We start from the raw sequence: 26,336 nt of genomic DNA on the forward strand, positions 1-26,336 counted from the left end.
CTCTCCTCGTCCTGGACTCCCTCCCCGCCAAGGCTTTCTCGCGAGATGACGACCACCCTGGGGACTGAGGCCAGTGCGCGCCGCGGGTGCCCTCACCCTGGAAGCGTGCATTTAGGCCATTCTAGCTAGATCCTTAAGTCGCTAGGGATAAAACAGGAGTAGAGCGAGAAGAGACTCAGGTTTGTTGTCTTTCGCTCACGAGTCTCCAGTCAAAAGAAGCGAGAGAATTGTACGGGATCGTCTTTAGTTGAGGCACGGAAGGCCTGAAAAGCCCATTTTAACTACGGGCCTGCTTAATCAAAGTGAAGGGGCAAGAGAGCCGGTGCAGCTTCACTTTCCCTTCTCCAACATGGCCTACGAGGGCAGGGAGGAGAAGGAGGAGTTTCCCTCTCGGCTCCGCCCGCACCTCGGGGCGGGCCAATCCTGGCGCGCAGCTCGGCCTGCGCAAGCGCGCTGACAGCAGGGCGCTGGGTGGATTCGGTGAGGTGATCATTTTGGCACCTGTTGCCAAGGCTCCTCCTCCCTCTCTCCTGCGGTGGGCCGGAGGCGGGCCCGGGGCGGGCCATCGACAGCCCCCGCCCCCTCACCCTTCCTGGGGTGCGGGCCGCGGCTTGTAGGTTCATTGCTGGGCGGGGAGAGCCGCGGGAAGGGCACTCCAGGCACGAGGGGGACGCGAGGCGCTGTGGCAAGAAAAAGTGACTAGCTGCCCTTCGTTGTCAGCCAGGGACGAGAACACAGCCACGCTCCCACCCGGCTGCCCACGGTCCCTCGGCGGCGATGTCGGCCGCCGGTGCCCGAGGCCTGCGGGCCACCTACCACCGGCTCCTCGATAAAGTGGAGCTGATGCTTCCGGAGAAACTGAGGCCGTTGTATAACCATCCAGCAGGTAATGGACCCGGAATGGCTTCTTATCGAGACCTTCCTTCCCCCTTCCTCTAAAATGGACCTTTTAGAGGCCGGCTAACAACTGCCACTAGAGGCATTCCACAGCCCCAACCCCTTCCCTTCAAGGGAAGCCGTCTACACTCTCCTGACCTCCCGCAATTCACCTCTCCTACAACATCTGTTCCTAAGCCAACGAATCTCAAGTCAATGCCCTTCCCGACCTATATGGCATCCTCTCCCTTACGCACGACTGCAACCCAAACCTGGTCTCCAAATGTGAGCCTTCTCTACTTCTGCTGCCACCAGAGGGTCTGGGGCCACCATGAAACTCTTCTCTTTCTCGTCGCGAATTGTGGCATATTAACCCACACGAGGCAGAGCTGGATGGATGGCTTGTTGCACTGGAGGGTTTGGAGTAAAGGTCACACTTTATTCAGCTTCTGCTGGCAGAGGCCTGCAGACTGAGCCCTCCCCCAAACTGCATGCTTTATTTCACCCAGGCTTGAGTCAGTGTCATTTTTCATCCCATAGGTCCAGTGTGTTCCTTTAAGTCTATTCTTATGTATGAAATTGTTGAACAAGCGCTACCCAGAGCTTTTTGTGTGTGTGGAAAGACCTGGATATCATTCTCTTCTACCACTTATTAGAGTTGTGACCTTGAGCAAAAGCCTAGATCTCCGTTTCTGTAAATGTGTAACACACGTGCTTGACTTTTTGTAAATGCTCAGTAAATGTTAGTTCTCTCTTGGCCTACTGGAAAACTGTGTTCTTTTGGCGGGGAGGGGAAGCTACTCTGTAAGAAATGGAAAGATTCCAATCCCTTTTTAAATATCTAGAATTCTGTTACCTCTTTTATAAAGTGGGTTGTAGTAATATTTATCTGGCTAGAGGCTAACATCAGATATATTCTAAGGTTTCTTTCAAGCCTAAGACTTGGCAAACTAGAAAATGTGTTGTGAATTGAAAGACTGAGTGCTACCCAAAAAGCGACTTTTCTCCTACATAGTTAAAATCTGTATTCTGCAGTTGGTATCAGTAGGAAGGTTGTCTGTTTCCCTCGTTATCTGATTATGATACAGCTCTCTGCAGAGTGAACTGGTTACTAAATATGATCTCCAGTTTGATAATGGAATGAATTTAACATCTGGATTATACTTTAACCCTTAATATTATTTACTGCAATATTGAACCCCTTATAAAACTGATCATTAAGGAGTTTGCTATTGATTTTAAAAGTTTTTGTTTATTTGCCTTTTAGTTCTTTTAACATTCGATTTTTTTTCAGAATTATGCTGTTTTGTGGCAAAGATTTTCAGGAAGGAGGGTTGAGCTATGCTTCTGTAATGATCTGGGCTTTACTGAGTCAACTGAACTTTGTCACCTCTGACCCTCATAAGCTTTGTGTTTGGGGTGGAGGATAAGGGCATGGCAGAGTAAGAGTAATTTTAAACTACTTAAAATAATATAAAATTGAAGGGTAGTCTTATCTGAATCTTTTCCAAGGCTTTAGTTTTTAGCCACCTGTAATTACTGCTTAAAATACTAGTCAGTTTTCAGAATGAAAAGGGATTACCTTTCACTTGTAGGATGTGCATTTCATCTGAAAATCTTTGCATTCATTCAGTTATTTAAACCACCTTTTTCAGTGTAGTAAAAGGAGCTAAGCTTTGAAGGGAGATAGACCTATGTTTCAGTCTTGGCTGTGTGACCTTGTCCCTAAATTCCTGCCTTAGTTATCTCATCTATAAAATGGGCGTAATTATCATCATTTAAGGATTGTTGTGACAATTAGATGATCTAATGTCTCCAAAACATGTAGCACAGTGTTTGCACGTCAACTCTCAATAACTGTCAGTTCTAAGATTTGAACAATATACAGAGTAAGGATGTCTATTACAGCAATATTATTTCTAATTGACAAGTTGGAGGTACACCAGTGTAGAGATGGAGAAGCTTGAAAACTACATTGACTGATGAGTATTGAATGAAATCTGAGGAAACACTGATTATTGTCCTAAGAGTTATCCAGAGTAAATATTCAAGGATTTTGCATACTATTTTGCCTAACAGTATTTGTTATTGAATTACCATTGAAACATTTGTCTAGATTCATATACAAGGAGTTTATTAAATGATATGAAATGCTAGAATATTAACAGTTGGAAATCATACATTGCTGATTCTAAATTTTTGAGATTTAATTTTATCACTGACACTATATGTCTCAACAGGTAACAAAGATGTGCTTTTAGGTATAGATACATATTTTAGTTACAATATTGCATCTCTGACCTGTGACCCAGAATTTTTAGGCTCTCATTATCCATTTACCTGTGTGTTGTTTCTGGCATGTCATGATCTGCCTCTGTAGAGAAGGAATAGCATTCTAGCCAAATGTGTGTGCTGGTCAAGTTCTTCAACTCAAAAAGAATGGCACTCCGCTCATTATCCCCCACCTGACTATAAAAGTATGTGCCAGCTGCATAGCTGTACTCCAGTATTTGTCAAAGAAATAACCTTGAAGTTATGTTGCCCAGTGTTTTCCTTTTTCTTTTCTTTTCTCTTTTTTTTTTTTTTTTTTGAGACGGAGTGTCGCTTGTTGCTGAGGTTGGAGTACAGTGTCGCGATCTGGGCTGACTGCAACCTCCGTCTCCCGTGTTCAAGCAATTCTCCTGCCTCAGCCTCCTGAGCAGTTGGGATTACTGGTGCATGCCACCGTACCCAGCTAATTTTTGTATTTTTAGTAGAGACGGGGTTTCCCCCATGTTGGTCAGGCTGATCTCAAACTCCTGACCTCACGTGATCAGCCCAGCTCGGCTTCCCAAAGTGCTGGGATTACAGGAGTGCGCAACTGTGCCCACCCCCAGTGTTTTCTTAAAAGATTAGTTAAAGAAAATTCATCGGTGGAGAAGTGTCATTTATTTGTACTTGTGAGTTCCAGATGGGGCAAGTCACCCCAAGAGGTGCACACAATGAAACATTGGAATGTAGGAAGAAAATAATAGAACTTCTATTAACGCTCACTGTTATTTCATCCATTTAAATTTTTCATTGTATGTATATTTTGTAATGCAAAAATATATTAGTGTAGTAATTCTATATAATTTATAGATATATAAATGATTTATAAAGAGGATGTATGCTCAAATTGTTTTTTACTGATGCAGCATACATTCAAAAGGAGCTGGAAGACCACAGCTCTAAAGATTCTAAAAACAATCCTTTGGTGAAGTTAGTTCCCAAACAGCTATCTGAACCATATCATTTTAACTCATGGTAGCTCTCCTTTTATTGAATTACATTTTGGCTTAAGTGGAAGAGATTTGAAAAAATCGTTCTGTGAAACTTGTTGCAGTGCTTAGTGTGCTGGTGCTGAGAATATCATTCTCAGCATTACATGGGTTCCCTCTGAAGACTCAGGGGAAAAGTTACTTTAAAGTCTACATGAGAAGAATAGTTGCCTTTTTCCTAGATAAGAGAATTAGCTTGTTTAATTTTTAAAACCTCAAGGATATTTCTTTTTAAATAAAAATAAACTAAATGAAGCAACGTTAGCAGTGTTTACTAGGGAATATCTGTATCATAAAAATTTTAAATTCAATGCTAAGATAATTGATGTTATGATAGATAAATACAACTTAGTTCTAATATGTATTGTTTTATTATATGTAAATAAAATCAAATACTGGGGCCAGGCACAGTAGCTCATGCCTATAATCTCAGCACTTTGGGAGGCCAAGGTGGACAGATCACAAGGTCAGGGGATCAAGACCATCCTGGCTAACACAGTGAAATCCCATCTCTACTAAATATACAAAAAATAAGCCGGGTATGGTGGTGTGTGCCTGTAGTCCCAGCTACTCGGGAGGCTGAGGCAGGAGAATCAATTGAACTTGGGAGGCAGAGGTTGCAGTGAGCCAAGATGGCACCACTGCATTCCAGCCTGAGCGACAGAGCGAGACTCCCATCTCAAAAAAAAAAAAAAATGTGGATCAAATAATCAGTGTACATATCTACATAGTTTGAATTACACAGTTCTTTAGCATCTCTTTTAGAACTTACTTTCTTGCCACAGATTGTCAGTGAAGAAACTTAATGACAGTCTAAGATATTAATATATGTCGATATATATTCTTAAGTGTATATTTAATATATTATGGTTAAATATATGCACTCAATATATATTTTTTAAGTAATAACTTATTACTTTAAAGTTAAGAGATAAAAACTACAATAGATGTAAAAATGGAATTTCAAATACAATTATAAAATACTGGTGAAAAATAGAATATCTTCAAACAATCAGCCAGCAAGAAAGTTGAATTATTCAATATTTTTTGAGGGCCTATTGTGTATTAGACACTTTTCTGGCACTCAGGATATAAATCAGGATAAAATAACAAAACCCACCCACACAGAGATTGTATTCTCAGAAGAGTTCATCAAAGGAATATCAGCCAGTCATAGTGACTCACTCCTGTAATCCCAGCACTTTGGGAGGCCAAGGTGGATGGATCACCTGAGGTCAGGAGTTCAAGAGCAGCCTGGGCAACATGGGAAAACCCTGTCTCTACTAAAAATACAAAAATTAGCTGGACATGGTGGTGCACACCTGTAATCCCAGCTACTCAGGAGGCTGAGGTGGGAGAATTGCTTGAACCCAGGAGGTGGAGGTTGCAGTGAGCTGAGATTTTGCCACTGCACTCCAGCCTGGGCGACAGAGAGGAATATCATCCTTGATGTAGTTGTTCAACACTTAACATACTTTTTGTGTGCTATCCTGCTTTTAACTAATTTTAATAAATTAGAACTGTTTATGCCTCCCCTAACTAGATTCATCAGATGTGCTAAAGGAGAAGAAAGCCCTAAGAAAAGCTATAAATAGTTTATTATTTCCAGGTCATGTAAAATATTAATTTTGCTTATAACAGAGTATGAAATATGTTTAAAGACCAGTATGATATAGTAGAAAGAGGACTAGGATCAAAGAAGCTTGTGTTCTAGTCCTTGCTCTAACCAGAACTTTTTGAGTGTAAGACAAATTACTTAACTTATAAGTGCCTCATCTTTTTCATTTGTATAAATGAGGGAGCTTGGACTTTCCTTAAAGTCTTTTTCAACTAATAATCTACAATTTGGTATTCTCTTAGGACTTTTATACATTCAGAACCTTCGGGAATCTCAGATTTCATTGGGGAAGGTCATATAATTATTGTTAGATTAGGATTTAGGGATCTAGTTTTTTATCCTTGCTGAGTTATTTATTCTAAACAAGTAATTTGTTTACTGGGCCTCATTTACCTGATTTATGAGTGCCTACAGTAGATGATTTAAGCAGTCTTTCTAAATCTAAACGTAATTGATTCTTTGTACCTGAAGAAATAAGTAAATTTGAAATGTATCATCTCTTTACCTATTCTTTACCTTGGAATTTCAAACCAAAGTATATTTTCAATCAACGTTTTTTTTTTTTTGAGACTGAGTTTCGCTCTTGTTGCCCCAGCTGGAGTGCAATGGTGTGATCTCAGCTCACTGCAACCTCTGCCTCCCAAGTTAAAGCGATTCTCCTATCTCAGCCTCCCAAGAAGCTGGGATTACAGGTGCCTGCCACCATACCCAGCTAATTTGTTTGTATTTTTAGTAGAGACAGTTTCACCATGTTGGCCAGGTGGTCTTGAACTCCTGACCTCAGGTGATCTGCCCGCCTTGGCCTCCAAAAGTACTGGGATTACAGGTGTGAGCCACTCACTCCCAGCCTTAATCAACATTTTTCAAAACATTATCTACCCATAGTGTTTTGAAACTATTTTAGTGATAGCTATTTCCAAGACATTGTGGAAAATATTAAAATGATATGGTTCTAAAATTGTAGCTCAGTCGTGTTCTTAGTGTTAAATCAGAACTAGCTTTGGCACAAATAAAATGAATGATTTTTGACAGTGGAGTATCCATGTCAAAGATTAACCTTTACATATTCTAAGGATTTGTATCTAGTTTGTCACATGATAGCAAACAGGTGGACTTCTGTAATGTAAAGAATTAAGAGGGGTGTTAAAAAGGAACAAACCATAGAGGAGTGTCATGAAAGGGATGGAAAGAGGAAGGGAAATGTAGTGATTTTATGACCTCTTAGCATTCAATAAGAAACTTTTTCACAAAGGGACATAATGAATACCTCAATTCAGTATTTGTGGTAAGTGCGTATATGTGCTTGAGAGTAAAAATTACGTATTCTGTTCCAAAAATTAAGTCTTTACTTAGGTAGGGAATCATATACACAATAGGTGGCCTACTTTCTGGGTAGAATTCATACTTTATTAACAGTAATTTCTCTCAGATAAGGAAATTAGGAAGTTTATGTTAGTTTACCAATAGGTTCATTGAAGTTCAAGGCAACTAAATGTGTTAATTTGAAATTTTCTGTTATTTGCTTATGATATTCACTTACAGAATTTCTCAAATTCTATGGAAAGTCTGAATTTAGACATATCAGTTTCACTTTAAAAATAAGGCAATAAAACACAAAATAACTTATAGTCTGTATTTTTCATTATTCTTGAAAATAGTTAATAGTTTTAAATGAACAGACATTTTAAACAGCTTGTTTGATGTTTCCATATTGTTAGCATTTGAGGCCGTCTTCAACATCCAGTAGTAGTGTTCTAAGAAACAAGATGAAAATGTGTTAATTCTTTGTCTAAAAGAATATATAGTATAGGGCTGGGCGTGGTGGCTCACGCCTGTAATCCCAGCACTTTGGGAGGCCCAGGCGGGCAGATCACAAAGTCAGGAGATGGAGACCATCCTGGCTAACATGGGGAAACCCCATCACTACTAAAAATACAAAAACTTAGTTGGGCATGGGGGCACATGCCTGTAATCCCAGCTATTTAGGAGGCTGAGGCAGGAGAATCACTTGAACCTGGGAGATGGAGGTTGCAGTGAGCCAAGATCATGCTACTACACTCCAGGCTGAGTGATAGAGCAAGACTCTGTCTCAAAAAAAAAAAAGAATATATAGTACGTCTAATGTTGACAATTTCCTTCATCTTGGGCTATAAATTAATGCGATTTTTCTTCAGTATATTTTTGGCAGTTTAAATTTTCCACCTAATCAAGTTATTTCATTTATCATAATGGATGTTAGCCAGTATCTGTTAGTTTATACATCTGCTTATTCTAATATTAAGGTATTATAATCACTTCTCGTGTCATAATTATCTATTTTTATGCTCTCTCATGAGAATAGCTGTGTCACTGTACAGAACATAAGCCTGTGTTTTCCAGGTCTAGAATGACACATGACATTATATTGTCACTATTTGAGTGATTCCTATTTCTAAATGCTTTGTTTTGTCAAAAGTTTATGTTTAGAAATTTTGAAGTAAGTTGGAAGGTTTTTTCGCTACCATATCCACTGTTGATCAGTTGTTTTCTGGAAGGTAACCTCTGAATCTGAATTTACATATGTCTAAATTTATTTGTCTTACTTTGACTTATTATTTACTCTTAAAAATAAGAAAAAAAAGAGCTAAGAAATGTTAGTTGAATGCTAATTAGCTAAAATGAAAAGGTTAAGTTTTCTTTTCTTTTTTTCCCAGATGGAGTCTTACTCTGTTGTCAGTTTGAAAGTGCAGTGGCACGATCTCAGCTCCCTGCAACCTCCGCCTCCCAGGTTCAAGTGATTCTCCTGCCTCAGGCTCCCCAAGTAGCTGGGACTACAGGCATGTGCCACCACACCCAGCTAATTTTGCATTTTTGGTAGAGAGAGGGTTTCACCATGTTGGCCATAATGGTCTCGATCTCTTGACCTCATGATTTGCCTGCCTCAGCCTCCCTAAGTGCTGGGATTATAGGCATAAGCCACTGTGCCTGGCCTTAGTTTTCTTTAAAAATGTTGTTAACGCATTGTGTGACCATTTTTTCTTTTTTTTTAACAATTAAGAAAACACTACTTGTTTGCATTTATAGAGAGTAAACTGATTTTTTCGTTTTTTGTCAGCATCCTCTAGTATCTGAGAAAAATTAGTAATTTAGAAGGTCTTCTGTATTTGCTACTGCTATTTTTCCATTTAGCATGTAACAGTTATTAAACTAAAATTAGAGTTTGTTTTCATAGCTTAAAATTTTTCACTCACTAAAATACCTCTCTTGGTCCAGGTTCTAGCAACCATAATTTGATGATTGAAGTTTTTTCAGTTCTTGTTTGGTTTGGTGGGGAAGGGCATACTGTTAATATTATAAAACTATTACCTAGCTCTGGGCAGTTTAGTAAATTAGTTACTAGTCAAACCTACTGAAAAGATTGACTATTAACCCCAAAGATCAACCATTAAAGCTTGTCTACCATTTAACAACCATTCTGCTTGGAACCCGAATCTAGAGGCTTTACTCAGAAAACCATTTTGGGGTGACAAAAGAAACATCAGCTTTGAAATAGAACAAGAGAACTCTGTGGGTGAGGTGGTTCATGCCTGTAATTTCAGCACTTGGGGAGGTCAAGACAGGCAGATCATGAGGTCAGGAGATCAAGACCATTCTGGCTAACACGGTGAAACCCTATCTCTATTAAAAATACAAAAAATAAGCTGGGCGTGGTGGCATGGTACCTGTAGTACCACCTATTCTGGAGGCTAAGGCAGGAGAATCACTTGAACCCGGGAGGCGGAGGTTATAGTAAGCCAAGATCGTGCCACTGCACTCCAGCCTGGGCGACAGAACAAGATGCCATCTCAAAAAAAAAGAAAAAGAAAAAGAGAAGTCTGCTGAAGAGTTCAAAGTAAAAATGAACACCCATTCAGCCAGAGACTGAAACAATATGCTGACTTTGATTGATGAACCAAAACTCCATGCGAGAATAAAAATTAAATTTAGTAATGGATACTGCCTATGAGCCAGAGACACTGTGTATGACAAAGAAAAATGAACCAGGTGTGATGATAGGAATCCCAGAATCTCACCCTAAATTTCCAGAGAGTTTGAAAAGACTGATTTGTAGGATTAGTGCATTATGGCATCAGACTCAGGGGAAGAGAGCTGTGGTCTACGAGTAGAGTAGTGAGTGAAATCTAATATATCCTTATTATAAAGGGAACCTGATGTGCCTAGACATGAGTAAACAGCAAGTTCTGGTCTTGAGGATGAAGCAGTGTCGAGGCAAATCTGGGTCAGACAGAAAGTTTGAATATCTTTGATTAGCATCTATACTGGACATGGTGAATCCAGCTCAGTTCTTTTGGCACATACTTATTATTTGTCAAGGAAGATTAATAAATTGACCTTGGTTTTTTGTTGTTGTTGTTGTTGTCGTTGTTGTTTTTAAGAGGAGGGGTCTGGCTATGTTGCCCAGGCTAGAGTGCAGTGGCTATTCACAGGCGTGATCCCACTACTGATCAGCACTGGAGTTTTGACCTGCTCCGCTTCCAACCTGGGCTGGTTTACCCCTCCTTAGGCAACCTGGTGGTCCCTTGCTCCCGGGAGGTCACAATATTGATGTCGAACTTACTGCAGACACCCAATTGGCATAACACACTACAGCCCAGAACTCCTGTGCTCAAGTGATCCTCCCACCTCAGCCTCCTGAGTAGCTGGGACTACAGGCACGCGCCACCACGCCCTGCAAAATGGACCTTATTTGGGGGCTACTGTGACAGATATATAAATAAGCATTTTAACAGAGAACAATAGAAGGATATATAGACTGCTTTGGTAGTTAAGAGAAAGAGCGTTTAGCCTAACCTGGATTTTTTTTGTAAGGCTTCCTTGAGGAGATGAAACCTGAGAAGAGTTTCTGATGGGTAGGAGTTAGATAAAGACAAAGCAGAATATTGAGAAAGGGCAGCATAAACTGAAGAGTCATAAAATAACATGAAACTAGTTGAATGTTTGCCTACCTTATCATTCTCCCTAGGCCAGGATTTCTTAACCTTCTACTTTCTGGGAGCAGCTGTCCTCTGCACTGGAGGATGTCTAACAGCATCCAAAGCCCGCAGCCACTAGATGGCAGCAGCAGCGGCAGCAGCCACATCTCCCCCATTTGGGGGACACTCCTGGTGAGAACCACTGACCTGGGCTAAAATTTGGTTAAATTTGGATTATATATTCTGAAACTCAGTGGCTTCACCCAGTTTCTTTGAAGAATGACAAAATGAAACTTAGATTATTTTCTTTTATATTCCCCTTTTCCGTTCGTAGAAAATTCTTTTCCATCCTGGAAAAATTCTGATCTCTAGTGAGGTGAAAAGTTAAAAAAAAAAAAAATTCTTTTCAAATTCCACCCTAGTCTTAATCAAAGAAGAAACTAAATTATTTTCATATCTCGTGGAAAGAAAAATATGTGGCTAGAGTTCTATGTGTATGGTGGCTGTGACCACTCAATACTTTTTAGAGAACTGGATAACCAGAAACTGCATATAGACAGGTTTTTCACTCAGTTATAAGAACATCAAAATTTAGACTCCGTGATAGTTTTATTTCTCTCAGCAGCTGTTTCAGTACTGATTCTAGACTTATTCTACAATTTACAATACAGAAAATTCGATTGTACACAAGAAAATGTAAACATGGTTAGATACCAGATGTATGTGAGAAAATAAAGTTTAGCGTTATAATTACTCAGGCCCACAAGGAACGACAGGATTTGTGCCATGATCTTCTTTCTCGTGTTTGAAGAATTATTCTAATGATGATACCCAGCTTCTTTGAAAAATGAAAAAATGAAACTTAGATTGCTATAGGACTTTAGGATTAAATTAGAAAATCAGCAAACTTATTTTTTTAAAACTATTAAAAGCAGTTGGGTGCAGTGGCTCACACCTGTAATTCAGCATTTTGGGATCTGAAGGCTAACGGATCACAAGGTCAGGAGTTGGAGACCAGCCCGCCCGATATGGTGAAACCCCATCTCTACTAAAATATACAAAAATTAGCCGGGCACGGTGGCGTGTGCCTGTACTCCTAGCTACTTAGGAGGCTGAGGCAGAAGAATTGCTTGAACCCAGGAGGTGGAGGTTGCACTGAGCCGAGATCCCACCACTGCACTCTAGCCTGGACAACAGAGCAAGACTCTGCCTCAGGGGAAAAAAAAAAAAGCTTAAAAGCATAAGCCAGACTTAACAATTTTAAGTATCAGGCTGATAAAAACAACTTACAATTTTAAAGTACTTTACAAGTTATTTGTATAGGTATATATATATATACATGCATATGTATGTCTTTATATTATATATACACATATATATTGTATATTAGGGTAATAAACTTCAATTAGTATAAACTGCTTCCAATTCTACTGGCTAACTTTCCTTTTTATTTAACATTCAACATTCTATTAGGTAGTAGGGGTACAAGTATGAATAATATTGAGCCACTAGCCTTGAGGAAGTCATAATACATAGGTACATAGACTTACAAATAACTAGAGTAAAATATTTAAAATGCACTGTGGTAGATTTTAAAATGACATCGAATTAATGAATTTTGCTGTAAGAGTAATGTGAATTAGTTTGAGAGGGATAGAAATTATCAAGGACTATGTTAAATTATGGAAGATAGAATGTGTAGCATTGCTATCACTTAAGGCTAAAGGCAAGTAGTTCGCACTATCTGGTGATACTTTTCTAAACCTGCTTGCTAAGCAAAAAAAAGTTACAGGGCAGCAACTGTCACTTTTACATTTTTCAAATTTTGCTGCTTAATGTTAAGATTAACCTTAGGTGGGCATGGTAGCTCATACCTGTAATCCCAGCACTTTGGGAGGCTGAGGTGGGTGGATCTCCTGAGGTCAGGAGTTTGAGACCAGCCTGGCCAACATAATGAAACCCCGTCTCTACTAAAAATAAAAACAATTAGCTGGGCATGGTGGCAGGTACCAGTAATCCCAGCTACTAGGGAAGCTGAAGCAGGAGAACTGCTTGAACCCAGGAGGTGGGGGTTGCAGTGAGTTGAGATCACACCATTGCACTCTAGCCTGGACAACAAGAGCGAAACTCTGTCTTAAAAAAAAAAAAGATTGACCAACTATTTTGTATAGTTGAATTACACAATGCATAAAATACACAAAAATGGGGTGTTCTCACTGGGTTTTCACTTGGGATGAGAATATTACTTGAGTGTAAAACTAGTATGAAAGTACATTAGAACCAAGTTTCCCTAAAATGTGTTTGTATGGCAGTATGTTTATTGAAAAAAATCTGCATATAGTTTGACCTGTGCAGTTCAAACCTGTTCGAGGGTGAACTGTACTGATACTGTGGTGCCTCTCCAAGTGTTAACTGAATACAAAGTATGCAAAAAGCACAGTAAAAGTGGTTAAAAATAGATTGATAAATCTGCTGACAGCTTTTAAAAGACATGTATAAGATATTTGGTTTATTCCTGAATTTTTCTCTTCTTCTTTTTTTTTTTTTTTCCAGGTCCCAGAACAGTTTTCTTCTGGGCTCCAATTATGAAATGGGTAAGTCTTGAATTTTTGCGGAAGCTACTGAAAGAAAAATTCCTTAATAGGAATTTACTAATTTAAAGTAACTTATATGAAGGATATACTTTAGAATATTCTTGGTATGCCTTTAGATGATTTCATGAAAATCAATTGTCAGACATTATTTTCTACATAAAGTAACTATCTACTTTAGTTTTTCTCAACTCTTTAGATAAGAGGCCTTCTGGGAACATAGTTGTTATCAAAAAACTTACAATTGTGTGCCATAGGGACATGAAATTTTATTCTCAAATTTTATTACTAAGTAAAACAATAAGTAGTTAGAACACCAAAGTTAACTTTTATTATTAATTGAGTATGAGAACTGAAGGTACTAACACCAAAATATCGGTGAGGAAAGCTAGTCTCAAAAAGTAGATGGATTTAAGTATAAATATTAGCATTTGGTAAATAAGAGAACCTAGGACTTCTGACTCCAAGCCCGGTGCTTTTCCTCTTCCCCAGAGTTTTCTTTCTCAAAGTTCTCACTTAGCTGAAAGGAAACAATTGAGGCTATTTATAGCAAATCATTAGTTTTATGTTGCAAGGGCCAGTTTGGGTCTATAACTGTGCTTCTCAAAGTGTCATCTCTCTGGACCTGCAGTGGCATAATATGAGAACTTGTTAGGCCCCATCACAGACCTACTAAATCTAAAACTCTAGACGTGGAGTCTAGTGAGCTGTGTTTTCACAACATCTTCGTGTGATTTTCTGATGCCCTCTAAAATTTTTGCAAACTACTGGTCTGTAGGCTTTTTTATTTTTTAATGTGGTAAAATACACATAAAATTTACTGTCTTAACCATTTTCAAAGTGTACAGTTCAGTAGTGTTAAGTACATTAATAACATTATTAACCAATCTCCAGAACACTTTTTATCTTGCAGAAGTAAGACTCTGTACCCATAATTTCCCATTCTCCTTCTCCCAGTCCCTGGCAACCACCATTCGACCTTCTGTCTCTGTGAATTTCACTACTCTAAGGACCTCATGTAAATGGAATCAGATATTTGTCTTTTTGTAGTTGGCTAATTTCACCTAGCATAATGTCCACAAGGTACATTCATGTTGTCACTTGTGTCAGAATTTCCTTTCTTTTTAGGGCCGAATACCATTCCATTGTATATTTACCATATTTTTTTAAATTGACCTATATGTTGATTGGACAATTGGTTTGCTTCCACATTTTTGCTGTTGTGAATAATGAATGAATAATTGATGTACAAGTATCTGTTTAAGTCCATACTTTTAATTCTTCCTAGTATATACCCAGAAGTTGAATTGCTGGATCATATGATAATTCTGCTTAATATTTTTTGTTTTCCTCGGCAGCTACATTATTTTGCATTTCTACCAGCAATTCATAAGGGTTCTAATTTCTCCACATCCTCACCCACACTTGTTGCTTTTCATGAGGGAGCATTTTGGTTTTCGTTTTATGATAGGCACCTAATGGATGTTAGAGATCTTGTTGCTTTTATTTGCATTTCCCTAATGATTAGTCATGTTGAACATACACTTACTGTACTTATTGGTCAGTTGTGTATATTCTTTGGAAAAGTGTTTATTTAAGTCCTTTGTCCATTTTTTAATTTAATCAAGTTGTTTGTTTTTTGTTGTTGAGTTGTAGGCTGTTGTAATTCTCTTAAATGTACCTTTTTTTTTTTTTTTTTTTTGAGACAGAGTCCCGCTTTATCGCCCAGGCTGAAGTGTAGTGTTTACATCTTGGCTGACTGCAACCTCTGCCCACCTGGCTCAAGCGATTCTCCTGCCTCAGCCTCCTGAGCAGCTGGGATTACAGGCGCCCACCACTATGCCTATCTCATTTTTTTGAATTTTTAGTAGAGACAGGTTTTCACCATGTTGGCCAGGCTGGTCTTGAACTCCTGACCTCAAGTGATCCACCCACCTTGGCCTCCCAAAGTGCTGGGATTACAAGTGTAAACCACTACACCCAGCCAAATGTAGTTTTAAAATGGTTAGAACAATTCAGAAACTCAAGCTGTAAATTCAAGTGGTTGAGAAGGTTAGAGATGGAATTGGGTATGACTCAATCTTATGGCCTTGGGCACGTTTAGTCTCTGTAATTTTGTCTCTTAAACTATAAAGTGACAAGATTAGAATATAAGAGATTTTGGAGCTGTGTATTCAGAGATCTAGGGAGCAGTTTTTTTTTTCATATTCTACATATTGAGAAAAGATCCTAAAACCTCTTAGACTAATGGAAGTTACATTACCGTTTCCTTCTCTCCCTACCTACACTTAAAATTATATAGTAATTATATATCTTTATAGTGATTTATAGCTGAAGTATTCAATCATTAAAAGTGTTTGAGTGATTTCATCTATTCACAATAAACTTAGGGGCCTCTTTGACCTCAAATTTACCATAGTTTAGGAGTTTATTGAATTTATCAATAGCTTTGGTGTTTATTTGACCTGGTTCATTACTGCTGTGAGATGTCGACAGCATTATATACTCATAAGTGCATTCTTGACCATCTGTCTCTTTAAGAACATCTATTTTAAGTACATGTTGTAGTCATACATAGTCTCCAGATGACAGCATAGCAATAGAAACTTCTTTGTTTTGTTCTCTGGTGAAGAGACTTCTTCTGTTAGATACTTCCCTTATGTACCTCTTATTGTGTTTTCTTATCCCAGAGCATTTGATAATTAATCTGTAGAATTCTGTACATGAGACATAATAGTTGCTTCTGAAAGCCACATATGTTCTATAACATGCAGACTCTCAGGCCATATGCCTTCAAAAATGACACTACAGTAGAGTCCTTGGTAATCACTTTAGTAGAAACCACATAACTAATCATAAAGGTCAAAGTGGATAATCCTAAAAAAAACACACACACACAAAAAACCTGTGTACCTTAAATATTTTATTGTAATCTAAAGGATATAAATATATATTCATTGACAATCAGTCTTCTTTAAAGCTAAAGTTTTTATTTGTGTATGGATTTTTGAGTTTCATATTTTCTATCCTAGATAAATTACACTATAGTGCATCCCATATACTTTCCAGCTTAGTTTCCTTTCTTTGTTTCTTTCTTTTTGTTGTTGTTGTTTTGAGACAAAGTCTTGCTCTGTCACCCAGGCTAGAGTGCAGTGGTGCCATCTCGGCTCACTGCAACCTCTGCCTTCCAGGTTCAAGTGATTCTCCTGCCTCAGCCTCCCAAGTAGCTCGGATTACAGGCACCTGCCACCACCACACCGGCTGATTTTTGTGTTTTTAGTAGTGATGGGGTTTCACCATATTGGTCAGGCTGGTCTCAAACTCCTGACCTCAGGCAATCTGCCCACCTCAGCCTCCCAAAGTGCCGGGATTACAGGCGTGAGCCACCGTGCTCGGCCGCTTAGTTTTCTTTAAAACAATTTGTTAAATCATATAAATTACATTAACAAGTAAAACTGGCATAAACAGATTTGGGGGCAAACATAGTGACTTGGTAAAAATACAGCTCATCTGGTGGGAGCAAAACCCATAAGTACAATAGAAAGTGTCAAAAACACAGAAAAGAAATGACAATTTATATGCTGATGTTAAAGAAAAATGATCTAATGGCCAGGTGTGGTGGCTTACACCTGTAATCCCAGCACTTTGGGAGACCAAGGTAGGTGGATCACTTGAGGGCAGGAGTTCGAGACCAGCCTGGCCAACATGGTGAAATCCCGTCTCTACTAAAAATACAAAAATTATTCAGGTGTGGTGGCACGTGCCTGTAATCCCAGCTACTTGGAGGCTGAGGCATGAGAATTGCTTGAACCTGGGAGGAGGAGGTTTCAGTGAGCCAAGATCATGCCTTTGCACTCCAGCCTGGGTGACAGAGCCAGATGCTGTACCCCCCCCAAAAAAAGAGATCTAACCAAAAAACTAAAATGATAACAGTTTTTCTGATATTTACACTTTAAAAAAGTAATTCATTAGAAGCCGAAACCTCAGCATCATACAATGTAACAAACCTGCACGTGTACCCCTGAATCAAAACTTTAATTTAAAAATAATAACATTGGCAGAAAACATCAAAGGAAGAATCTATACAAATGACCTTAACAGCTTTCAGGTATCCTCCATGCCAGTAGGTAGTAGTTCCCAACATATATAAAGAATGTAAATTCATATGTGAAATAAATAGACAAAAACCCAAAATATGTATGTACATATAATGCATACATATATATCTTATCTATATATATATACTACTGACTTTTGGATATATGAGACTGCTTAGTATGCTTAACAAAATAAAATTAGTTCAAAAAGCAGTTTTTTAATTCATTGTGCTTTGTTGTTGTAATCTACATTTTCTTAATGCATGGATACTAAAATTATAGCTGCTAACTTATAGAAATCTCAAAAATGTTTTGTGCTTAACTAAAATTAAAAACTATTACTCCACACTCATGATACTTTTTTTCTTTCTATGTGTTAATATGTATTCCCAGGGGTTGGTGTGTGCTGGATTAGCTGATATGGCCAGACCTGCAGAAAAACTTAGCACAGCTCAATCCACTGTTTTAATGGCTACAGGTAAATTAAATAAGTATCTTCTGTGTTCCTTGTAGAGTATAAATGATTTTTATGTAGTTTTATATCAGTTTATTTAGTGGCTTAGTGTTTGAAATACACCCACACACGAAGAAATTAACTGCATTATGTCTAGGAAGTTATTAAATTATGGATGGAGGAGTCAGAGAAAGAATAAGTATCTGAATGAGCTTTTGTTTTTCAGGTTTTTGCCATGAACATATATTTTTGTAAGTAGGAAGAAAATTACAGTTAATATTTACTTTACTCTAAAGATTCCTCTTTAATGTAAGAATTTAATATTTTGTGTAACACTTAGTTACAGAAACATTACTGAAAATTCAGAGTATAGCATTTCTTTGTCCTTCATCCTGCACTATTTTTGTAATTATTTTACTCAATATTAAGTATTCACTGAAGTTATTGCAGCAGTATGTACGCTTTTTAAAATAACATTTTGTTTCAACAGGGTTTATTTGGTCAAGATACTCACTGGTAATTATTCCAAAAAATTGGAGTCTGTTTGCTGTTAATTTCTTTGTGGGGGCGGCAGGAGCCTCTCAGCTTTTTCGCATTTGGAGGTGAGCCCACCAGAGATATTCTTAACATTGCTTCAAAAGCTACACAGATAGCACTCATTTGTTTTTAAAGATTCACATATAGTGCTAAGACCAGAAGTATCTGAAGTAGAAATTTAACATTTCTAGAAAAGTCCAGGGGTTTACAAATAAGTTAAAACCAGTTCAGCAGTATGTTACCTAGTTTTTAGATTTAACTGTGCATCCTTTAGATGGTTAACCCTTTCACATAATCTCTTTTATTAAGATAACATATACAGTTTAGGATTTATTAATTTCCTGTGTGAACCTTTTATCACTTACTTTCTTTTTTTTTCCCCTTGAGACGGAGTCTCACTCTGTCACCAGGCTGGAGTGCAGTGGCACGATCTTGGCTCACTGCAATGTCCACTTCCTGGGTTCAAGCAATTCTCCTGCCTCAGCCTCCCTCCCGAGTAGCTGGGACTATAGGCATGTGCTACCACACCCAGCTAATTTTCGTATTTTTAGTAGAGACAGGGTTTCACCATTTTGGCCAGGATGGTTTCCATCTTTTGACCTCATGATCCGCCCACCTCAGCCTCCCAAAGTGCTGGAATTACAGGCGTGAGCCACCACACTAGGCCTACTTTGAATTGTATATAATAAAGTGGAACTGAAATGTATTGTTATGTAGTATTGGTAATAATATTTACAGTGAGGTCTTTGCTTTCATTGGGAAAATGTTCCATGAGCACTGGAAATTGTTTTAACTACTCAGTCATTAATATTATTTGTCACTGATTTATGACTGATATTATGATCAAATATTTGAAATCAGGATCTTTTACGAAACTTAGGAGGTATGGTTGGCTTCATAGAATAAGTTTCTTCTTGTGCTTATACTATTCTCCATTCTATTATAAATGGGGAGGAATAATAAATGAAGCCTAAGGTTACAGTAGAAGGGAAGGAAAGACTGTGGCTCTGTGGTTACTTCTTTGGATTGGGAATTGAGAAAATGGTCCCTAGTATTAGTGAACTTACGCATTACTGTTTACCCAGTAGCCTGCCTGCATCACAGAAGTATATTTTGCTTTAGTGGTTAGAGCTATATTTTACTTTGGTGACATTTTACTTTAGTGATGACTTCAGTATATTTTACTCTACCCCACTCCCTGTTGATCTTATTCTTAGGAAAGGTGCTTTGTGGTATAAACTTAAAAATCCTAAATGACCACATTTTACTAAATTTTATACATATGATCACATGTTTGTCATACTCTTGTAGAATTCCAGAATTCGAATATTTAATAAAATAATACTTTTGCACAGGAAACTATATGTCAGCTAAGCTGTTACAAGTTTTTGGCAGTTGTGATCTTATTATCTGAACGGAAACCAGATGCAAATGAACGCTTTGAATCCTTTTGCTTCTGCCTGTTTCTACCCGTAAGCCCCTCAGAAGATTCCGTTTACAACCGTGTAGCTACTTGACCACAAGGAAAGAAGAAATGGAGTATGCTTCCCATTCTCTCCTTACCATAAATGTATCTATTATGATTGATGATGATTTTTCTTTCTGTTTTCTTTATAGATATAAGCAAGAACTAAAAGCTGAAGAACACAAATAAAAGAGTTCCTGATCACCTGAGCAATCTAGATGTGGACATAACCATGGGGACCTAGTTTCTTATTTGGTTATTGATAAGGCTAAGCTAACTGTGAGTTTGGAAGGCACAATAAAACTAATTAACTGTAACTAGCAGCTGGTGCTTGATTCAGCAACAAAATAAGGCAAACTTTTAATAGCAGTCTCTCTTTACATGACTTAAGGAACTTACCTGTGGATATCAGTAACATTTTTTCACCATTTGTCCACAATAAACGGTACTTGCCCATATATGCCCCCAGCCTCCTTCTGTTCCAGTCAGCCAACGTATGTATATAAAAGAGCACACAAATTCAAGAAGTTGAAAGATTAAATTTTCTGCATATTTAGTGTAGGATGGTCAGGTACTGTAAGTGAAAGGAAATTTTGCCGAAGAGACTGAGAAATGGGTAGTGGAATGACTATCAAGATGACCTCAAACTGTTTTAAAACATTTTAACTTGCCCTGAAGAATCTTGATGATTTTTTAATAAATGTTGTATAAAATTCTTTTACAGCTTCAGATTTTTAAATAGGATCATTGTAAAGATTAATAATGTTTTAATATAGTCACATAGTCCCTGGTCCATGATAAGTGTTAAATTTTTCAGTTACCCTTAGTAACTGGTATAATGTAGCTGAAAGTACTCTATATTCAGACAGACCTGAATTTGAATCCCAGCTCTATGACTTATATGTTGTGACTTTTTTTTTTTTTTTTTTTTTTTTTTTTTGAGACAGGGTCTCATTCTGTTGCCCAGGATGGAGTGCAGTTGCACAGCCTTGGCTCATTGCAAACCCTACCTCCTGGGCTCAAGCAATCCTCCTGCCTCAGCCTCCCAAGCAGCTGGGACTTTGCATCACCATGCCCAGCTAATTTTTGTATTTTTTAGAGGTAGGGTTTTTGTCATGTTTCCCCAGCTGATCTCCAGCTCCTGGGATCAGGTAATGTGCCCACCTCATCCTCTCAAAGTGCTGGGATTACAGGCATGAGCCAGTAATGACTTTAGACAAGTTAGGAGAGTGCCTAGCAAAGTACCTGGGACATATGTAGGTTTTCTGTAAATCTTTGTGACCTTTGGCCCCATTGTGAGGAGAGACTGAACATATATTACTCCATACTAGAAATAATTAACCATCTATTTGATTTGGCTTTCAATGTAGAGTGCTGAGCTTTTTTCTTAAAGTGCTAGTAAAGCCAGTCCTCATTAAAAATACAGTTAGATGAGGTTTGGTGCGGTGGCTCATGCTTGTAATCCCAGCAGTTTGGGAGGCTAAGGTGGTCGGATCACAAGGTCAAGAGATCGAGACCATCCTGGCCAACATAGTGAAACCTCATCTCTACTAAAAGTACAAAAGTTAGCTAGGCGTGGTGGCACACACCTGTAGTCCCAGCTACTCAGGAGGCTGAGGCAGGAGAATCACTTGAACCCGGGAGGCAGAGGTTGCAGTGAGCCAAGATTGCGCCACTGCACTCCAGCCTGGGCAACAGAGCAAGACTCTGTCTCAAAAAAAAAAAAATAGATGAGTCAGCAAAGCAAGTTATTTCAAGATTTGAAGAAACATGAGACAAAACAACTTTTTGAGTAATACTTTAACATATGAGATTTGTCAGTTAGCAGTTGAAAACCTTGTACTTTATCATTTGTCCCTTAACCATGGCCCACCATGGATAAAAGATTAGCGACTTTGACATAGGGCAAAATGAAGAGTTTCTAAAGAGTCAAATTATTATTGCTTTCATTTCATAAACCACATTGTTAAATTCATTTGTGTGTTTGGCATGGGTATGCACACATGTATGTGTTTCCTAGGTTAAGCAATTAGGAAAAGCATATTATGAAATATGACATAGACACAAAAAAGTTTATTTAAAATGTGTATGTGGAGCCAGGTGCCATGGCTCACGCCTGTAATACCAGCACTTTGGGAGGCCGAGGTGGGCAGATCACCTGAGGGCAGGAGTTCGAGACCAGCCTGACTAATATGGCGAAACCCTGTCTCTACTAAAAATACAAAAATTAGCTGGCCGTGGTGGCAGGCGACTGTAGTCCCAGCTACTTGGGAGATTGAGACAGGACAATTGCTTGAACCTGGGAGGCGGAAGTTGCAGTGAGCTGAGATTGTGCCACTGCACTCCAGCCTTGGCGACAGAGCAAGACTCCGTCACATAAACACACACACACACAAGTCCTTATATCAGTGAAGTTACTGAACTCCATAAAAATAACTAACTTCCACAATGGTGCAAATCACTTGATTAGTACAGTTGAATTCTTTATCACAACTTTCTGATAGGCCCTTATTGAGAGCTTCACTAGTTAAGTTTTCTTTCTCAATGCCAGGTCTGACAGGTCAGTTTCAGCTCAACTCTGCCATGCATTAACTGTGAGACTGTGTTAACCTCTGTCTCTGCCCTTCAATATTTTCAAGAGTAAAATGAGGATAATCATAGTACTTGCTTCATAGGCTTGTTCTAAATACTGAGATAATGTTTTAACACAGTGCCTGGTCCACAGTGAATGTTAAAGATGTAGAAAGTTCAGAAAATGGTAATCTTATTAGTTGAAGGTAGACCCAGAAAGTACTTTCTTAGACTAAGGAAGTTTTGATTTTGCTTCTAAAAGGATATACTGTGTTAACTTACTTGGACGGTTTCTGAACTAACAACTTTTTAGCGGAAAACAAGCTGCTTGGGGTAGAGGAGAAGGAGGTGGGGTTGACAGTGCTCGATAAGAGAGAAATTCTTTAACCTTTTTTGTGTGTGGTATGACATTTCTTTTGAGGAAACTGATCCAAGGTACATCAGTGCTACCGTTTCCTCATAGTAAACACTTTCTTTTCCAAGTTATAAAGTGATAGTGAAAGGTTCAATATTAACGAGGATGGACCTCAAAGCTCAGGTTCCTTTCTGTAAAATGAAGATCTCTTCTGGAGCCTGTTTATATAACGAAGCAGAAATAGAAAACACTGGCATTTATTAAAAATGGCTCTCTCCCAAAGGGGATTGTTTAATTATATGATGTATGATTCTAATTATAAGACTGGTTTCCACAACTCACACCAGAAAATTCACTCAACAAACATAATTAAATGACCCTCTTTTTTTCCTCCCTAAGAAAACTGTGTTTTACAACATTTTGAAGCACACAGTAAACTTAATTATAGAGCGAGCTTTATATAAAAACATACACAGCTTTTTAAATAAGACTTTTTAAATTCAAATTTTAAAAGCTGTGCCCCTAAATGTTCATTGTGGTTGTGATAAACATAAGAACGTTTAGAAAATCAATACACGATTCAAGCTGTTAGAAACCATGCCACCCTCTTAAAACACATTTTTCCGGTGTCACATCAGATAAAGAAAACTCAAATCCAGTGCCCTTTGGATTTCAAGTTACCTTTGGGATAAATTTGGTTAAAAGTGTGCACTTAACCAGTCAGAAAGGACAGATATGTAATTATTCAAACAAAAATTTACCTCATAAATATGTCTGGAGGTAAGTACTGAATCTATTGTAAGTGGTACATTTCATAGGCCTGGTACAAGCTGTAACCACTATTGGCTAAAATTAGGTGTCTGCTTGCTCTGGAGATACTTCTGATAATCGCCTACCAACTATTGCCTGATTTCAGCCATCTTCCACGTGGCCAAGGAAGGAGTTGTGTAAACTACTCTGGGGTCATGTCAGTCTCTGACTTTTGCCTCAAATGTGCAGATAAGAGAAGTGGAAACAGCCAGTCCTTGTACAGATTGGCGGGGGAGGGGAGGGCAGTGCCACCCAATCAGAAGCATAGTCAGTGCCCGTGGAACAATGAGCTGCTGATGAGGGTGTGGCCTGGCAAACAGCTCTTAGACAAAACTGACATTTTATGGGTCAGCTATAGACAGACATGGCACTTCAGCTGTCTTCAGAATAATGTCACCCGGACCCCTCTCCTGTCTTCTGCAGTCTTAAAAGACCCAGTCCCTAATTGAGGTCTGGCTTTTCCTCAGCCAGATGAAGTAAAGGTATGTGGAAGTAAGAGTCTCAGCAGAAAGAATGGTTGCAGAGCTGAAGATGAGGGCGTCCATCAGGAAAGAAGACAGCTAGTGGAATGCAGAGGAGTGGGAAAGCCTGGGCTGGGCGTCAGGGTTCAAGCGTGTGTATACCTCTGTGTCAGTCCTTTACATGAGCTTAGAAGCTTGAAGGCTTAAATATTGCCTCATTGATCCTGGATGCTCTGTCCTTCTAGCTTACTCTCTTTATTTGCCTCTTCTGCAGTTTCTCACATGACATCCTCCTTTTCATCAGTCAACAACTACCAAGTGCCTACCACTTGAAGGGGGCTCTAGGACGATGCTGTGGAGGAAACAAGGCTATGTAGAACATGGTTTGAAACAGAGAGCTTACAATTCAGAGGAAGACAAAATAGAAGCAGTTCAAAAGATAATCAAGGATATTTGTATGGGAAATAAGCCACTTATGTGTAGACATTAAGAGCATAACAGCTCAGAAGAAAAATTACCATGGCTAGAGTAGGCAAGCAAGCTTTCATGACAGATAACACTGTGCCTTTAAGTTCAGAGTATCTCCTTCTTAGGACTCTTGTGAAACCTGACTTTACATACAGATGAAAAGTTGAATATAAACTAAAATCTATTAGGAAATTCTAGAGGAGAGATTTAGAGAAACTGATGGATATAATCAAACCGTAATTTCTCTTTTCATTTTTGGATACTACTGTTTTCTTTACACAGTGCAAAACTACTTACTGTCTTCATTGAGGAATCCTTGGTTTATCTTTGGGGCCTCATTCACCTGCTTGCCTTTTGACTCAGGTGTCTCATTCCTAGGTGCTTCCATGCTTTGTCAGTACCCATGCTGTTTATGCTCTATTCTTAATGATAGAATTGGCCCAACAATTGGTAAGGGTACCATCAACATGCATTGAAAGTGCTCTTAAATTAAATACATCTTTTCTCTAGGTCATATACATCCCCAAAGTTGCTATAAAGCGTATACAAATGGGATATAGCATGATATAGTAGAATATCAACTTTCAAGTCCCACAGACCTGGGTATTCCAGCTGTATAACCTAGGGCAAGTTGATATCTCTGTACCTCAGTTGTCATATCTATAAAAGAGATCAGGTCTGCTTCACAGTGCTGTTCTGAGGATGAAATGAGGCAACCTATATAGAATTGATACGGCTCCGATAAGTGGAGGAACACCAGGGTTCTTGGGCCTCATGCCAGTTTAGATGAAATGATACAGACATGCGTGGAGTGGCTTTAAGGAGCAAAGAGTTTAATAGGCAAGAAGGAAGAAGCTCCCCCATACAGAGACAAAGAGAGGGAGGCTCCAAAGCCAAAAGAGGGAACCTGCAGTGTAGTGAACATCAGCCAGGTATATATTACAGAGGCTGGAAGAGGCAGTGTCTAATTTGCATAGGGTTCAGGGGATTCATTTGACCAGGGACATCATTCACGAAGCCCGTGAAAAAACTGGCCCTCCCACCCTAGCCTTTTAACATACAAATACAGGGTGCCAAGATGTTCTACATATGTGGAGGTAACTGGGAACGGCCATGTTACCAGGAACGTGGGGCAAGGACAAGAAGGCCATGGGAGGCAGACCCAGTTTCTAATGACCTACATATCAAATGTTGCTGGCCTTGCTCTGAGAGCTGGGGCTTTACCAGAAACTTTTCTGGAAATGCTTTAAAAAATGAAAACTTCCCAAGGACCCCTTTTCCTCTCCATCTGCCTAAAGTAATTTCTTAACTCCTACAACAGAATGCTTCACATAAAAAGGTCATAATAAATTATGATTACAGCGTGGTATGTGCCTGTAGAAAGGTAAATATTGCTATCACTAATCATTTTGTGATGTTGCAGAACTTCAAGCAGAAAACTGTATCTTCAAAAATAGAACATTTCTATTATCTTTTGTGAGTGTTCATAGGAAACACCCAGGTATTCATTTCAGATGCTCCTGCCTTTTAAACCTGTAATTTTCTTCTTTTAGTTTCACATCTGCATATGCCATTGTAATCTCAAAATGCATCTACTTTCCTTGTTTGTAATCATAAACAGAAAAATCTGTCCAAGTTCTCAAATCACCTTAATTAAAACAATGGAATCTTAGCAATCATCTAATTCATCTGTACACTGACTAAAATCACCCCTCCCCTCACAGGGAGACAGCTATCCAATACTTCCTAAAACGGCCCAGCTAGAGCATTCATTCTTACATT

General features: G+C 38.7%; 3 protein-coding genes across 10 annotated transcripts in view; 2 read left to right on the top strand and 1 right to left on the bottom strand.

Moving 5' to 3' along the window:
- Window positions 1-364, bottom strand: part of DCAF6 (DDB1 and CUL4 associated factor 6) — a 140,600-nt gene extending 140,236 nt beyond the window's left edge. For all 4 annotated transcript variants that reach the window (XM_078356344.1, XM_078356341.1, XM_078356339.1 and 1 more), the window contains exon 1: window positions 97-364. The gene's annotated coding sequence lies outside the window, so the exon portion shown is untranslated. The remainder of the gene's footprint in view (window positions 1-96) is intronic.
- MPC2 (mitochondrial pyruvate carrier 2) lies at window positions 41-20,606 on the top strand. 2 transcript variants are annotated; one of them, XM_008985079.5, is made up of 6 exons: window positions 41-179; window positions 721-886; window positions 13,299-13,339; window positions 17,827-17,911; window positions 18,378-18,489; window positions 20,042-20,606. In XM_008985079.5, the coding sequence occupies exons 2-6, from the start codon at window positions 778-780 to the stop codon at window positions 20,076-20,078; spliced, it is 384 nt and encodes a 127-aa protein (XP_008983327.1). In that variant the 5' UTR covers window positions 41-179; window positions 721-777; the 3' UTR covers window positions 20,079-20,606. The 2 variants fall into 2 exon arrangements, with proteins under 2 accessions (XP_008983327.1, XP_035135120.1); XM_035279229.3 differs by lacking the exon at window positions 41-179 and having other exon boundaries at window positions 622-886.
- Window positions 20,607-23,981: 3,375 nt separating this feature from the next.
- Window positions 23,982-26,336, top strand: part of ADCY10 (adenylate cyclase 10) — a 98,182-nt gene continuing 95,827 nt past the window's right edge. For all 4 annotated transcript variants that reach the window (XM_035279230.3, XM_078356337.1, XM_078356338.1 and 1 more), the window contains exon 1: window positions 23,982-24,107. The gene's annotated coding sequence lies outside the window, so the exon portion shown is untranslated. The remainder of the gene's footprint in view (window positions 24,108-26,336) is intronic.

This window comes from Callithrix jacchus, chromosome 18 (assembly GCF_049354715.1).
Source record: "Callithrix jacchus isolate 240 chromosome 18, calJac240_pri, whole genome shotgun sequence".
Lineage (NCBI taxonomy): Eukaryota > Metazoa > Chordata > Mammalia > Primates > Cebidae > Callithrix > Callithrix jacchus.

What these genes read in the sequence shown, in the direction of transcription:
- MPC2 (XM_008985079.5), top strand. Translation starts at nt 778, where the DNA reads ATGTCGGCCGCCGGTGCCCGAGGCCTGCGGGCCACCTACCACCGGCTC. An exon ending in GTTGTATAACCATCCAGCAG is followed by an intron (nt 887 to 13,298) that starts GTAATGGACCCG and finishes TTTTTTTTCCAG; the next exon opens with GTCCCAGAACAGTTTTCTTC. An exon ending in CACTGTTTTAATGGCTACAG is followed by an intron (nt 17,912 to 18,377) that starts GTAAATTAAATA and finishes TTGTTTCAACAG; the next exon opens with GGTTTATTTGGTCAAGATAC.